Source organism: Bidens hawaiensis, unplaced genomic scaffold, assembly GCF_021521415.1.
Source record: "Bidens hawaiensis isolate Kalapana, Puna unplaced genomic scaffold, B.hawaiensis_p1.1 tig00025981_1, whole genome shotgun sequence".
Taxonomy (NCBI): Eukaryota; Viridiplantae; Streptophyta; class Magnoliopsida; order Asterales; family Asteraceae; genus Bidens; species Bidens hawaiensis.
Genome location: NW_027494176.1, coordinates 243600 through 259561, shown reverse-complemented (window position 1 = coordinate 259561; position 15962 = coordinate 243600). Strand labels below are relative to the sequence as shown.

Here is a 15962-nt window from a genome sequence, read left to right as displayed (position 1 = left end):
TTTTATTGGATTCAAAATACCTGGTACAACCATATCTCTTAAGTCATTTATTTTCAAAAATTTATTAGTATGATTATATGTGACCTCTTATATCATTCACAATAAAACAGTCTAAATATATTTTAGTTGTCTAGCTAAAATTTTAAAAATTCTATGTGACCTTACAACTTAATGTAGAATTCATTAGTAATGTACCTATATGCCAAAACTTCATATTAAAATCTCAATAGTAACCATAAGAAATCTTTCGGCTCACGGCCTTGTTTGTTTATAGTTTTATCCTGAAACAATTCTCACTCTTTCGGCTCACTCTTACGCAATTGATGTCATGCCTTTTCTAGAACGATAAAAGCATGACATCCGCATAACAATAAAGATAACAAAAGAAGCTTTAAAAGCAAAAGTCCAAGCCTCTGAATAGACATTCAATCGTCTTACTAGTCGGTCTAGCAACAAGAAAACAAGCGCAGAAAACAGTCTGTTATTCAAAACACACCCTACATGCCAAGTCTATAATAAAAGCATAAATACTTAAAAGGATAAGTCAACCATATCAAAAACCCATGTCTCACTTCTGACCAGAGTCTGGTGAACCGTCTCCATATGACACTAATCCTTTCTTCGCAGGCGGACTTCCAGAAGACAGCCTTGACCTCGACCTCGACCTAGATCTAGACTTTGATACTGACTTAGACTTTGACCTCGACCTCGATCTGATGGTCTTTCTTGGAGATGGTGAGCGTGAAGACTTTCGTTCATAGGGGCTCCTGCTCCTAGAAGGTGGAGTTATGCTGCGTGGCGCCCTTCTCCTTTCGACAGGTGGCGAAGGCCTGTATCGTGATTTCTCGACAGGTGAGCGGCTGCGACTAAAACGACCGCGGCGGCGAATAGGGCTTCGTGAGAGACTTGGGCTACGAGTCCTGCTTCTTCTACCTCTGTACCTGTAGTAAATAAGTGCATTACATAACATTATTAATGAGAAAGTTTTACATAACATTAAAAAAAATTATTCACGTATTCCACATACCTTGGTGGACTCCTGTCCCTTAACGGGCTGCGGCGCCTATAGCTTGAAAACCTGCAAATAAAATTATTATTGTAAAAATAAAGTTTTGTAAGTTGTAATCATAACCCTCAACTATTTACAAAGTTTTGTTACCTGTCACGGTCACTCCTACCATAGCGATAAGATCTGACTGGTGAACGATCTGGAGAATGATATCTACGTGCATAAGAGTACCGATTACTGAAACCCCTCCCTCTTCTGATACGCTTAGGGGAACCATCGGGAGAAACACTTCGAGAAGGTGACCTATCCCTGCGCCCGACAGGACTTCTAGAATAACTACGCCTACCGCCCCTCACAGGTGCCCTGATAGGGCTGCGGCTCGGGCTTCTCCTTAGCGGAACCCGACCCGAGCTTCTGCTTAAGCTTCGTCTAGAAGATCTCACTGGGCTTCTGCTATAACTTCTTCTAGAAGATCTAACGGGGCTTCTGCTCACAGACTTCCGTGAAGACCTTCTACTTCGAGGCGGCGATGGTGATGGTGTAGGACTCCTGCTAACACTTTTTCTGACTCGAGGTCTAACCGGACTTGGGCTTCGGCTTGGACTTCTGAGATTTTTGCCCCTGACTGGACTTCTGCTAATGCTTCTGACTGGACTCTTGCTGCTTTCACTTCTGACCGGGCTTCGGTTTTTTAGCAAGGTGGGACGTCTAGGGGACCCACTGCCACTTGGGCTCCTGCTCATGTTGCGCCTTGGGCTCACACTTGGGCTCCTCTTAGGGCTGATACTCATGCTCTTGCTTGAGGCCCTTTGAGGGTGGTCGTTCGTAACATTAGGTCTCTCGGCAACCTTAGCCACATCAACACCATTGCTTGGACGATCACCATTTTCCTTAGGGTATTCACCATCCTCTCTTTCGTATGCATCTCCGGTTTTGTGACGAACAGCACTGTCTTCAACTTCAGCCGATGGAGATTGATTGCCATCTGGATATGTTAGAAAATGAAGAAAATAAGCGATAATAATAATAAATTTGTAGCAACCAAACGGAAATTCCAAGGTAAATTCAAAAATTGTTGATCTTTCCTAGGTAGTCTTCTACAAAACTTAATGTTAAGAAACAGTGCACAAACCAGTGAGTTTAGCCGAGTTATTATGCTTCTGACTTGGCTGTCTAGCATCACCATTATCCTCAGAACCATGTTCACTTTCACTCCCGCTTAGAATATCAGAAGCCCTAAAATTAGAACAAGACAGAAGAATAAGGCTATTGTGCAATATACAGAACTATTTTCTCCACAAAAATGTCATGCTTTGATAGTCCGTTGTTAATAAAACTAGTGTATCTATCAATATTTAATATACCCTTTGTTAAGGTCCATGAACTATTGTTACATTTTCTTTCATGGTGAAATTCAATCTAAAAATACCCTTTGCACATTAGATGTCATCGAAAGAAGTATTTAGATATCCCCCAATAGTTAAAACAAGGTGAGTATATAATGAACTTGATGTACGCAAAAAAAAAGACGAATAATCACCCTTTTCTATTAAGGCCACCCATCCATTAGAGCCTCTTTCTAGAACAAAAACCTAAAATGTCATTTATTTTATTGAAAAAACAACTTAAACCAGTAATGTATTGACACCTAATAGAAGGTATATTTTGTCTTCCAAGAAGTTTAGAAACAATCTGTCACCAGACGAGTTTTTGGCCAAAGCTGGTATAAATGTGACAACATACTGACTTAAGTAGCCTATAGGGTGGTTACAAAAATAAGTGTGACCCTGGTAAATAAAGTGAAAAGAACATGAATACTTGGATGGCCTCATGTACATCATTCCAAAAAATGATATATAGTATAAGACACATTGTTAGAAACTTTATAAAAATTATAAAATAACCTTTTTGATTTGCGTTTGGACTTCCTATCACGCTTCCTGCGCTTCTTCTCACGTCTCTTGTCCCTCCTTTTACTGCGTTTGTGTCTGTCCCTTCTAGAAGATCTCTTCTTTTTCTTACGTCTTTCATCACTTGATGAACTAATATCAGACGATGACGACGATGATATATCAGAGTCAAACTCACTGTCAGAATCTGAGGACTCAGAATCCGAGTCTGAAGAACTGTCAGATTCAGTTGAAGAATATCTTTTCCTCTTCTTTCTTCGATCTTTCGAAGACTTCTTGTGCTTTCCCTTCCGCTTATCTTCATGACTGTGAACCTCTGATGAAACATCTTTGCCTGATTTTTTGCTTGCTGTATTTTTATCTATGAGTATTAAAAACAAATTATAAAGAGGGGAAAAAGTAAATAAAAAAAGAAAAGAAAAATAAACAGACAGATTAAAACAAAAAACGAAACAAATTGTGTTCTTGAGCTGGAAAAGTATTATTATTCTTTTGTGTCCCCATGTTGGTGAGAAAGGAAGACAAATTGGCATTCTTACAGCTGCACCCTTAAACTTTGGTACTTAAAAATCATGCTAAAAATACTATAAGGGCATTTTGGTAAAGTTTAAAACATCAAGAAACCAAATCTCTCTTCATATTTATTCTTTTCCTTCCACTTCATTCTTTCCAAAATGACACTTGGTGACACAAAATCTTTTGATTTATCTCGCTTCTTTCATTCTTAAAATAAAAACTCACAAACACAACATGAACATTTCATGATAGATTATCAATTATTAAACCAGAAAAGACTTGATATATAAAGGACAAAAATGTAAATTCTGAGACAACATATGATAAATTCATTAGACGCACCGGAACTTTGATTCTCACTCTCACTTATTTCACCGCAGTAGATGATCTTCACTGTCACAGTTGGCTTGCCATCTTCATCACCAGCATTTTCAATTTTTTTCAATACATCAACTCCTTGCACAAGCTTTCCGAAAATAACATACTTCCTGTTCAAGAAATGTTGGCTTAATTTAAATTCAACGAACATATTTTATTTAAGAAAAGGGATAAAAACAGTAAGTTTAACGATTAACAAACCTATCAAGATGACGGTTAGCAGCAAATGTGATGTTGAATAAAGAACCACGTGAATCACGATCAGAAATTGCCATTGTTAGAAGACCAGGGGCATCATGTTTCAACTTGGAGGATTCATCTGAAATGGCATAACCGGTTATTAATATTAATCCCCTATATAATGGACAAGATAGCCAAAAACCAAAATTGATAAACATATTAGAATAATGACTGAATTAGAAAATCATGACAAGCCATCTGCAAATGCCACCTGTTGAGTAACCATAGGATCATGTCATGTCAGCTATGTATAAACCACCACTTTATATAATTGTTTTATCACTATTACAAGTTACTTAAAGTAATAAAAATAAATAATATTATCTTATTTCAAATACTACAGGTTATTTAATCTGAAACTGTTAAGTTTTAGTTTCTCAAGGGTTACACCTTATTTGAATATAAAAAATACACTTTTTATATAGCAAAAAAGGGTAACTTCAAAACGCAAACTTTTTTACTTCCCTAACAGCTTAAAAAAACATGTTTCTTTTTCTTTTTCCATCTTAAAAAGATTCTCCATGTTCTTCTACCATACATAAAAACAATCAAAGCATGCAAGAATGCACCAATAAATCATGAGAATGTATTGATCGTCAATTTAAAGCATGACAGGAAAAAAAAAATGTATACTTGATGAAAACCATATACTTTGTACTTAAATCAAAAGCCATAGATTTCAAACCACTCTAGAAACAAAGACACACAACAAAAATATTCATACACCCACCATTTCAAGACAACTACAATTGTCCAAATTCAGTGAGGGTCGAGCTCCCATGCAGCAAAGTATAAGATCAATGTCAGCCCCCACCTTCACAGGCAATGCAAAAAGGAAACCCATTTTCTCTCAAAATACAAGTGGCATAGTGTAAATATAAATAAATATAGTGTAGAGAAATGTTAAAGCTTATTTATACATCTTTTACATACACCTTAGAAACAATGTATATGATATTCAACTACTTAGAGCAACTTAAGACCATCAAAGTTCAAAAATACACAATGTAAGAAATAAGATGGTTGTAGTGAAGTAATGTTTATTACTTAAAGGTGTGAGAAGTACATAAACTACATCTATTTATACACAAATAAACCCTAGCTATCAACCCATAAAAGACCCATGGGCTTTAGCCAACTATATGGGCTAAAACCCTAACTAAATACAACTAACACTCCTCAAGTTGGAGCATAGATGTTAATCATGCCCAACTTGTTACAAATAAAATCTATCTGAGCTTTCCGGAGCGGTTTAGTTAGAATGTCTGCTAGCTGAAAATTTGTCTTCACATGAACTGGTTGAATGGAAGGAGGATCAGTTTGTGTGCCTACCACTCGATCTCTGATAAGGTGGCAGTCGACCTCAATATGTTTTGTCCTCTCATGAAATACTTGATTCTTGACCATGTGAATGGCTAACTGACTATCACAGTATAACCTCATCAAGTCATTAGAAACAACCCCGAGCTCTCTGAGAAGACGACGAACCCATGTCATCTCTGATGTTACATCTGCCATGGCTCTATACTCCGATTCGGCACTCGACCGGGAAACCGTGTGTTGCTTCTTACTCTTCCATGATACAAGATTTCCTCCAACAAACACACAATATCCGGTGGTAGATCGTCGAGAAATCGGACAACCTGCCCAATCTGCATCTGAGAACCCTGATATCCGACCATCTCCCTCTTCCGTGAAGGCACCTACACGACAATGACCCTGATCGGAGTATAATATACCCAAGCCATGTGAGGTCTTAAGATATCTTAAGACACGAAGGACGGCATCCCAGTGACCGGTGTATGGTGTAGCCATAAATTGGCTCAGAACACTAACAGTAAAGGAGATATCCGGTCGTGTGACGGTTAAATAATTAAGTTTACCAACCAACCGTCTGTATCGCTCAGGATCTTTCATTGGATCTCCTTCCTTTGGGAGGAGTTTCTTTGTAGGAAGCATTGGGGTATCAACAGGTTTACAACCCAGTAAGCCACATTCAGTTAACATATCAAGAACATACTTTCGTTGGGAGAGAAGTATTGTGGAGAGCGGGATACTTCTATGCCAAGGAAATACCTCAATCGACCTAAGTCGCTGATCTGAAACTGAGACTGAAGAAACTGCTTGAGTTCGGTAATCCCGACCTCGTCATCACCTGTGATTATAATGTCATCCACATAAACAACTACGATAATCCTCTTTCCTTTCCGATGTCTAAAGAAGACAGAGTGATTGTAGGCACTCCGAGTCATCCCAAACTGTCCCATAACATTAGAGAATCGACCAAACCATGCCCTGGGAGACTGTTTAAGACCATATAGAGAACGACGTAGTCTACAAACTTTCGAGGCCTCCTCCTCAACAACGAACCCTGGGGGCTGCTCCATATATACCTCCTCCTCAAGAACACTATTAAGAAAGGCGTTCTTGACATCAAGCTGGTGGAGCGGCCAATGATTAATGGCAGCAAGAGCGATACAAATACGGACAGATGGCATTTTAGCAACCGGAGAGAAGGTTTCATCGTAATCAATGCCATATGCCTGAGAATACCCTTTTGCAACCAACCGAGCCTTTAAGCGGTGTAAGGAGCCATCCGGGTGTAGTTTAACCGTAAACACCTAACGACAACCAACAATACGCTTCCCTTTAGGAAGTGTTTCAAGATCCCATGTATGATTGGACTTTAGAGCCCCAATTTCATCTTCCATAGCATGTCTCCATCCTGGGTGAGCGAGAGAGCTCGTCACATTTTTGGGAATCGGGTAGGAATCAAGGGTAGTGGTGTACGCATGAGATTCAGGAGATAGGTGGGTGTAGGCAACATAGTCCTGAATTGGGTAACGAGTACATTTCCGGGGTTCCTTGCGAAAGGAAATAGGTATATCGGGAAGTGGGGCACCAGGAGGATCATAAACGGGTGTATCAGAGGTTGTTGGATCGGGTAAGGATGTATTAGTGAGAGGTGTGGATTGCTCAGATGTAGACGGAGTATCGGAGGGTATTTCGGGGTCGTGGCCAGGGTGTGAATCAAGAGTCGCTGATGTTTGACCCCTACCTCGCCTAGCATATGTGAAAAGCAGTTGCGGAGATTCTGTCGGTGGGTCAGAATCAGTAGAGATTGGATCGGTAGAAGGAATTGACACAGGAATGGTGGGGATGAAGGGAGATGTGGGTATATCGAGGTCAGGAAATGGGTCAGAAATAGGAGTGGAACACTCAGGAAAGTAAGGACAGGACTCATTAAAAGTGACATCGGCACTAGTAAAGTATCGGTGAAGAGATGGGCTATAGCAACGATACTCTTTTTGAACCCGTGAGTAACCAACAAAGATACAACGAAGGGCTCGGGGATCAAGTTTGATTGTTTTCGGACGATGGTCATGAACATAGGCAACGCAACCAAAGACTTTAGGTGCGAGAGGAAAAGGAGTACCGGTGGGACATAGTACAGAAAACGGTGTTTTACCATGAAGAACGGGTATGGGCATACGGTTAATCAGATATGCAGCTGTGAGAACGGCATCTCCCCAAAAACGATGAGGGACACGTGATTGGATCATGAGTGTGCGAGCAACATCCAATAGGTGACGATTTTTGCGTTCGGACACACCATTTTGTTGAGATGTATATGCACATGATGATTCATGAATAATGCCGTTGTTTTTTAAGTACGAAGAAAAGTCGGTGGAAAAATATTCCTTAGCATTATCGGATCGGAAAGTTTTAATGGTGGTGTTAAATTGGTTTTGAACATAAGCATTAAATTCTTGAAATATGGAAAAAACCTCACTACGAGATTTCATCAAATAAATCCAAGTAGTGCGAGAATAGTCATCAATAAAGCTAACAAAATATTCAAAACCCAAAGTAGATTTGGTAAGGCAAGGCCCCCCATATATCAGAATGCAAAAGTTAAAAACAAAAACTGACTCGATTAGACACTCTAGGGGGATAAGGACGCCTGGTATGTTTACCAAGTTGACACGACTCACAATGAAAATTAAAAGACGAAAGTGGTAAATCTGGACGCATTTGCCTCATAACCGCACCCAAAGTAGATTTGGTAGGGCAAGGCCCCCATACATCAGAATGCAAAAGTTAAAAACAAAAACTGACTCGATTAGACACTCTAGGGGGATAGGGACGCCTGGTATGTTTACCAAGTTGACACGACTCATAATGAAAATTAAAAGACGAAAGTGGTAAATCTGGACGCATTTGCCTCATAACCGCTGTAGAGGGATGACCTAACCGACAGTGGTCCTCATTGACTGAAGCAGTTGCTGTAGAACATGTAGGACCTGACGGGAAGATTAAGCGGTAGAGGCCTCCAGATTCAAAACCTGTGCCAATCAGACGGTTCGTCCCTAGTTCATGAATCGGACGTATTGGCACATGGAGCAGGAACAGGAGCAGGAGTCTGAGAGGCTAGAAGCTGCTGGAGACGACAATAGTCTTCTTCGCTAACTGTGTAGGTGGGAGTGGCGGTTGGATCTGAAGTCTCACCAGCGGCAGCCAAACGAGCTTTGGGACGAGGAGGTGGCTGACTTCCAGGAGGGCGGTTCGGGCAGTCCCATTTCGTATGACCTGGTTCCTTGCAATAGTGACAAACAAGACCACCGCCCCGTCCAATACCCTTTTTGTGGGTCATATGAGAACCTCGACCAGTACCCCGACCAGTAGATGTATACATAGCCGATGTATCAGTAGGAGGTAGAGTTGCACCAGGACCATACATTTCCCGTAACAGGTGAAAGGTTGATGCAACTGAAGATGTAGCAGCGGAGTTGCTCAACAGTAGGGGTCGGGCGCTTGAATACTTATGTGATATCCCGGCAATGAAGGTCATGACATCCATCTTGGCGTTTCGCTTCTCCTGAATCTTCAAATCAGTAGTGGGTGGAAACATAGTGCGAAGCTCATCTTGGAGTTTGCAGAATCGTGTGAAATAGTCGGTAAATGTAAAATCACCTTGCTCGGCCCGACCATAGGCTTGAACCACAGAATAAGCATGAGAGATAGACTCCCTAGCCGAAAAGGATGAAGATAGGTGATCCCACATTTCCTTTACGGTGGAAAAGTTTTAAGCAATGGTAAGGATTTGTGTATCCATAGCATTCCATAGGGCCATTAGGATTCCGCTATCATCAATTTTCCATTCTTTGGTAATCGGGTCCGGGGGTGGTTTAGTGAGATGGTCGTCTTTGTCCATACTTTCAAGACCCTTTTGGACAAAGAGACTCCACGAACCCCAATTTTTTGAGTCAAGCTTAACGAGAATGCGAAGGCAGCAGAGTAGTTGATAATACCTGGAGCAATCTGACTTTCAGTGGTCTTTTTGGCTTCCATTGGATCTGGTAGCTGAAGTGTTTGAACAAAACTCGAACACAATAACCGAGACAGACGGAAAAAGTTGTCGTATCAGAAAACTTACAACACAGGAAGCTTCGGAAGTAAAAAACAACAAATCTAGAAAAAATCCGGTGACCGGAAACCCAATCACGCGCCGGCGCGTGGGAGACAGTGACGGCGACTGGGCGGCGCGTCAGGCGGCGGCTGGCGGCGATTTTTTGACGGATGATGTTTCGAAGGTTGCTGGTTACGATAGTGGCGGCGGTGATGGTAGGAGGTGTCTCGAAAAAAGATTTCGTGACAAAACAGTAGGTATAACAAGGTTAAAGCTCGTTTCAGATCTGGTAGCGGGCTGGTCAGACTATGGTTCGGATCAGATGGCGGCTAGGGTTTGGATTGAGAGCCGTAGCTCTGATACCATGTAAGAAATAAGATGGTTGTAGTGAAGTAATGTTTATTACTTAAAGGTGTGAGAAGTACATAAACAACTACATCTATTTATACACAAATAAACGCTAGCTATCAACCCATAAAAGGCCCATGGGCTTTAGCCAACTATATGGGCTAAAACCCTAACTAAATACAACACACAACAAGCAATAAACAGACAGATTTCTCACCTGGAAATTTCCCATCATATATGCTTTCTCCATAACTTCCTGCAAAATTAAATAAAAAACAATCAGACATATGTGAGAACAAATAAAACAAAGCCAATAATAGAATATGCATACCGTCACGTTTGAAAAAATCACCACCCTGCAAAAAAATAGCACAATTTAGTCTTCTAGAGGTTGCATAAAAAAACTCATAGAACGCAGGCTTTGGATGATAATCTTTAAAACAGCGTGAGGATATTTAACCATATAAAAATAACAAAATACAACCTTAAAACTACATCACAAGAAAAGCAGTTGTGACCATCAATCCTGTATCCTACAGTGTAAACAAGGATATAGCTGACTATTTTTATATTTTAACCAGATTACCATGACTTGCGGGACTAGAAGAAACTAGATAGAAAATGAATAAACAACAATATAAATAAAGTAACTAAATACGCACACACATACCTGAGCCAAAGATCCTTTAATTATGCGATGAAAAAAAGAACCCTTATAGTGCAGGGGTCTTCCAGTTTTTTGACTATTCCCCTTTTCTCCTGAAATTTAAAAAAGCATCAATTACTGTAAGTTCATGATATAAACAAGCCCAAAGCCAATCAACTTAACAACAAGAGAAGCCTTAAAACCTAACCTTCAAAATTTACACTGTAAAAGCATCAATGAAGTAAAAAATCAATGTACTTAAGCAAATCACATATGTTAAAGACTATATAAAAAATTATTCCAATAAGGCAATAACAAGGTAATCCCGAGTATTTGTGTGTGTAATTATACAATCTATAGAAATAAGAGATCAGAAATTCCATAGAAATTTTAAAACAAGAGTACCAATTAAGGTGTAAACATTACCGGTGCATAGCGCCCGGAAATTCTCTGCAGTCTTAGGAACGCTATCTGAGTAGAGCTGCAAAACCATACAACAAAATAAGTTTTTCACAGGTAATGTAATAAGCTAACATTCATACTTTCATAGCATTGCTATGTAAATGACAGTTCAATAATAAATATCCAGGGCAAAACTAAAACACCTCGAAAACCATTCTTTCAATAGGATCTCCATCGATAGACACATCCAGGTATACAAGCGGATTCTTCTTGCTCATCATCTTTCTTGTATTCCGATACTAGTCACTCCAGCATTCCTCAAGCACCCTGTGTCACATATTTAACAGTTAACAAATGTAGCTAAAAGAAGGTCATCAACCTAAACTCAATCTTAGATAAAGTAAAACGTATGTAAAACTAAAGTAGTAGGCCGATTTTTTTTGGGGGGGGGGGGGGTGACAAGTACATGTCGCCCTTCAACTTGGAAATCTAATACTATTATATTACTATTGGGCCGATTTTGGGCTACAAACCACTACACCCTAAAATGAAAATCGCCCCCCCTGCTGACGTGTCAAAAATCGTCCCCCAATGTAGCCCCTCCACTACACATAGCCAAATAGTCATGTCACGTATTACCAAAAAAGAACAAATCACATTGACAGAAAAAACCATAACTCGGCTTCACAGTTGACAGAATGATTCATTAAAAATGATAATGTTGTATTTTCTATGCAAAGCAACAACTCTAGTGATACTTTACAAGTTCAAGTACGATTAAAATTAGCAGCAAATGATAATACAATATAACAAAACCCTAAAATCAGTCCAGTTAGTCAAAATAACATAAGTTACACCATATTCACATACAAACTTCAACAAATTCTAGCTTAAAGCATAGATCTAAACCTAATCATAGCAAATTTCCATAAACGCGTACACTAAACCCTAGAGTCGCACACATCATAAATCTACATGCAAATATCCATTATATGTGGAAATTGATTGGAGAAACTGTAACGATAGGGCGAATCGATTGTTTTATCAGTGAAATTGAACGATTGAATCGATGTAAAGAGGTGAGGTATTAATATGTTTAATGAATTGAACATCGCGAGTGTAGATATAGATATGTATATAGATATATACCTGCTAGTGATATTGATGATGAGATATTGTAGAGCTGCTGCTGAGAGAGAGAGAGAGTGTGTGTGTGTACTGCTGCTCCTCGTCACAAAAACGGTGACGACGAATGAAAACCTAAAACTTAAGAGGCAGGACCTAGCTACTTCTACTGGTGACGAAATTACTGAATTGCCCCTCGTGATGATGTGCATGCAGTGATGAGATCGGGATCGTACCCGTACCTATACCCGTACCTGTACCCCAAAGTACCCGTACTTAAAATCAGTAAATCTTGGTACATATACCCGTACCTGAATTTTATGGTACGGGTACGAGTACAGGTACTTTAGGTACGGTACTCGCTTTGGTACCTCTTTGTTTTTTTTTTAATCTCCACTAAACTAGATATCGTTAACGGTACGGTACTGAAAATCAATGATCTATAATACCAAAACCGAAATACCGCAACCAAAACATAATACCAAAACTAAAAATGAAAGAAATCAACTATAATATAAAATTCATTCAAAATCGAGTAATGAATACCAAATGCAAAGTTTAAAAAAAATTATCAAAATGTTTAAGACAAAATTAACATATACAAAGAAAAGAAAGTCAACATTCATTTAATCTTCGCTAGACATCTTTTTATTTTCTTTTTTCATTTTCTTTGTTTATTGTTTCCTCAATTTTTATAGAAAAACAAGAGAGAAAACTAATACATGTTATTTAATAATAATATACAAAATTACACATATATGAAATAAAATCATACGAATCAACTATTATAATAAACAAAAATATTAGTTGAACCACAAACACCTTAGTTGGTCTAATAGTTTGCCAAGTGGCGCTCTCATGTTTAACATATAATTTCTAATTAAATTTATTAATTTATAACTAAAATTTAATTAAGATTTAAAACATTCCTTATCTAGCCTTATCATTATCCCATTCATTCCTTATCTAGCCTTATTGTGAATTACAATAAAGCGAGTTTGATTCGTATTATAAAGTCATGTTCATTACATCACCCGTTTTATTGATTATGATTGCCCTAATGACTTATTTACTCTTCTCACAAACCTGAAGTATATTGACTCTTTGTTTATATTTTGTTCCAAGTTGCGTGCAATAGATCCCCTTTGTCAATGACAAATTTGGATGTTACCATGATAAAAACATGATAAGAAACATTAGCGAGTTGGTAGAAACCAATTGATCAGATTATTCTAGGTTATTTTGACCAAAAAGCCTTATTTACAAGATAAAAAACATAAGTAGGTTGGGTAGAAGGTCAAAGTGACTAATTTCGTATGGACTGGTTGGAACCGGAACACCCTTTGTCCAGTATTTTGATTAGCAATATAGGTGTCACATATGAATACAAAAGCTTTATTATTTTGAAATCAAGCTGAAATGAATTTAGCCAATCTTTCTTTGCTTTTTTTTCCTCTCTCTCTTTCGATCTATTGACTAATAATGAATGTACAAATCGAACTGAATGAATGAGACAAGTGTCGGGTATTAAATCATGGTTAGTTTGGTTATTGTTTTGTTGCGAATTACATATAATAGTAGAAACAATAATTGGACATCAGATGGCATCGTCAATGGTAAGGGAAACTAACAATTAGTTCAAATAAAAAAAATTGTATATGCTTTGTTGCTATATAACGTATGGTTTGTTAATGTTTTGGTAAAACTATAACAATTTATTTGTATATATAAAATTTGCAAGTTATTTGTAATTTAGAGACTTATATATGAAAATTTCAATTTTCAATATTATATTTAATACGTAATTTTAATCATATAACGTATTTAAAGATTTATCAGTTATACCGTTTTCATTGTCCAACCCGTGTAATACACGGGTTCCTAACCTAGTACACAATATATGAATATACACATATGTATGTAGAATGAACTTATTCAACTAATATATATTATGTTTTGAAAATCATGCTTGAAAGTTAAGTCATGAGTATTGGAAACCTAATAAAAACCCCTATATATTATAAGCGGGTACCAGTACCCATAATACCCGTACTTGTACCCGTACCTGTACCCGAAAGTATCCGTACCTATAATCAGTAAATTTGAGTACCCATACCCGTACCCAATAGACACGTACGGGTAAAGGTACGGGTACGGGTATTCGGGAAAAAAAATATCATCCCTATGTGTATGTATATTACGTTCAAATGTTTATATTATTACGGTCCGTCTGGTTACATGTTTGACGAGCAAGTTTTATGATGGCCTAATAGGATGCGCGTACATTTTACCCCGATGAAAGTGGTGTATGTTATGGGTACACACATGACTGAGTCTGAGTTTATTGAGGATGAAACGTTTGAACACGTCACTAGTAGCCTAGTAGGTCCAAGTGGGAGAACAACTATATATGTCGTGGACATAGAATGAACGAGATGTTTATTTCCTCTTCGATGTATATCAAAATGTTGAACCTTCTAAGGAACTGTAGGATTCATTAGAATCTTCAAGTAAGATGATCTTTAGTAGTAATTTTTAGGTCTAGTCATGGAGCAGTATAGCAAATTGTTGAGAATGTTTGGGCAGTTTACTCAACACAACGGGCAAATTAGATGAGTCCATTTTAATTCTGAGTTGAATGATAGATTACCATCTTTTTAGGAGGATTTCAGACTCTTAACATGAGAAGATGGAATTGTGTATGAAATATTTCTAAAGATTATCGGATCTCTCTAAAAGTGGTTTAATACCCACTATAATTAGGGCATGCACTATGTATGTACATTATAAAAGATTATTGGATATGTCTAAAAGTAGCTTAATACTACCTCATGGCAAGAATAATAAGAAGCGCAAATCATGTACGCTAACTAAAAACTATGAATCATTTTAAGAAAATTAAAAGAAATTATAAGTTATTTGATTTCCATGCGCCCCTGTCTATACGTAATAACAAGTATGTAATCATATTTATATATGATGCCTCTAGGTTTTTGTTATGTATATCTTCTACATGCTAAAGATGAGAATTTAGATACATCTAAAATATATAAATATGAGCTAGAGTTGCAAAAGAATGACTTGATAAAGACACTATACATGGACATAAGAAGTGAGTGTTACAATCCTAATTTATTTTCGGTTAGTAAGTATTGTGCATCACACCACAACTTTTTATACACTACAACAAAACGGAGGGTACGAGAGAAATAACATATCTAATCAATGTAAATGATTATTTTGATGTTATTATGTTCAGGATTAAGTGAGGAAATTTAGCGAGAGGTTATGTTAAAAGCAGGGGTGGCTCGTGGGACAACGAAAATAAGTTAGGGCTTTAGGCCCTCACTTAGTTAAGGCCTCCAAATCCAAAAAAACATTGTATATAGATATATTATAATGGGTATAGTAAACTCAAAATAATGTATTGGTGTGGTGGTAGACTTGGTTGTTAAAGTATAGTTTATGAGTTCAAAACTTATAATAATCAAATTTTTTTCTTAACAATTGTTATAAAAAGGCCCCAAAATCTTGTTTTGATTTAGGCATCCACATTCGTTAAGCCGGCCCTGGTTAAAAGTCAGATTTTTGCCACGTAAAGTTCCTAAACAAAAAAGAAAAATAATACGCATATGACTATATGAGCTTTGGTACAAAGAAAGCCATCCAACATGACCTATGACCAGCTTAAATGATCGGTGTTGCATGGCGGTAGTAAGACTCCATGAACCCAAAAGTAGAACATTCGGTAAGAAAGGTGTTGATTGCATATTCAAGGAATCTGTTGAACATTATTAAGCATATTGGTTATGTGTTTTAGAATCAAAGGACTTGATGTCTGTCTATAAACGTTGTAATAAAGTCTAAAGATGATATCTTTGATGAAGAGTGTACATATTTCATCAATACCTAGACCAAAGGATATGGTTCTAAGTTCAGTGTATTTATATTAGTGTCCTTCCAAAACTTGAAATATTT

At 37.8% G+C, this 15962-nt stretch overlaps 1 protein-coding gene across 3 annotated transcripts; it reads right to left on the bottom strand.

The window, feature by feature from the left end:
• Nucleotides 1–397: 397 nt before the first annotated feature.
• On the bottom strand, nt 398–12139 carry LOC143572631 (uncharacterized). 3 transcript variants are annotated; one of them, XM_077057733.1, is made up of 13 exons: nt 12009–12139; nt 11063–11186; nt 10884–10938; nt 10482–10570; nt 10143–10167; nt 10029–10067; nt 4015–4132; nt 3778–3923; nt 2914–3280; nt 2142–2245; nt 1160–1994; nt 1028–1078; nt 398–941 (listed from the first exon to the last, which is right to left on the bottom strand). In XM_077057733.1, the coding sequence occupies exons 2-13, from the start codon at nt 11138–11140 to the stop codon at nt 569–571; spliced, it is 2280 nt and encodes a 759-aa protein (XP_076913848.1). In that variant the 5' UTR covers nt 11141–11186; nt 12009–12139; the 3' UTR covers nt 398–568. The 3 variants fall into 3 exon arrangements, with proteins under 3 accessions (XP_076913848.1, XP_076913849.1, XP_076913850.1); XM_077057734.1 differs by lacking the exons at nt 10884–10938; nt 11063–11186; nt 12009–12139 and having other exon boundaries at nt 10143–10344; nt 10482–10571; XM_077057735.1 differs by lacking the exons at nt 10029–10067; nt 10143–10167; nt 10482–10570; ... (1 more) ...; nt 11063–11186; nt 12009–12139 and adding an exon at nt 4784–4862.
• Between the last annotated feature and the right edge of the window lie 3823 nt (nt 12140–15962).

Coding starts and splice junctions, on each gene's coding strand:
- LOC143572631 (XM_077057733.1), bottom strand. CDS start 11,140: ATGATGAGCAAGAAGAATCCGCTTGTATACCTGGATGTGTCTATCGAT. Junction 10,068..10,142: donor TGATTTTTTCAAACGTGACG/GTATGCATATTC, acceptor TTAATTTTGCAG/GAAGTTATGGAGAAAGCATA. Junction 1,079..1,159: donor GGTAGGAGTGACCGTGACAG/GTAACAAAACTT, acceptor TTTTATTTGCAG/GTTTTCAAGCTATAGGCGCC.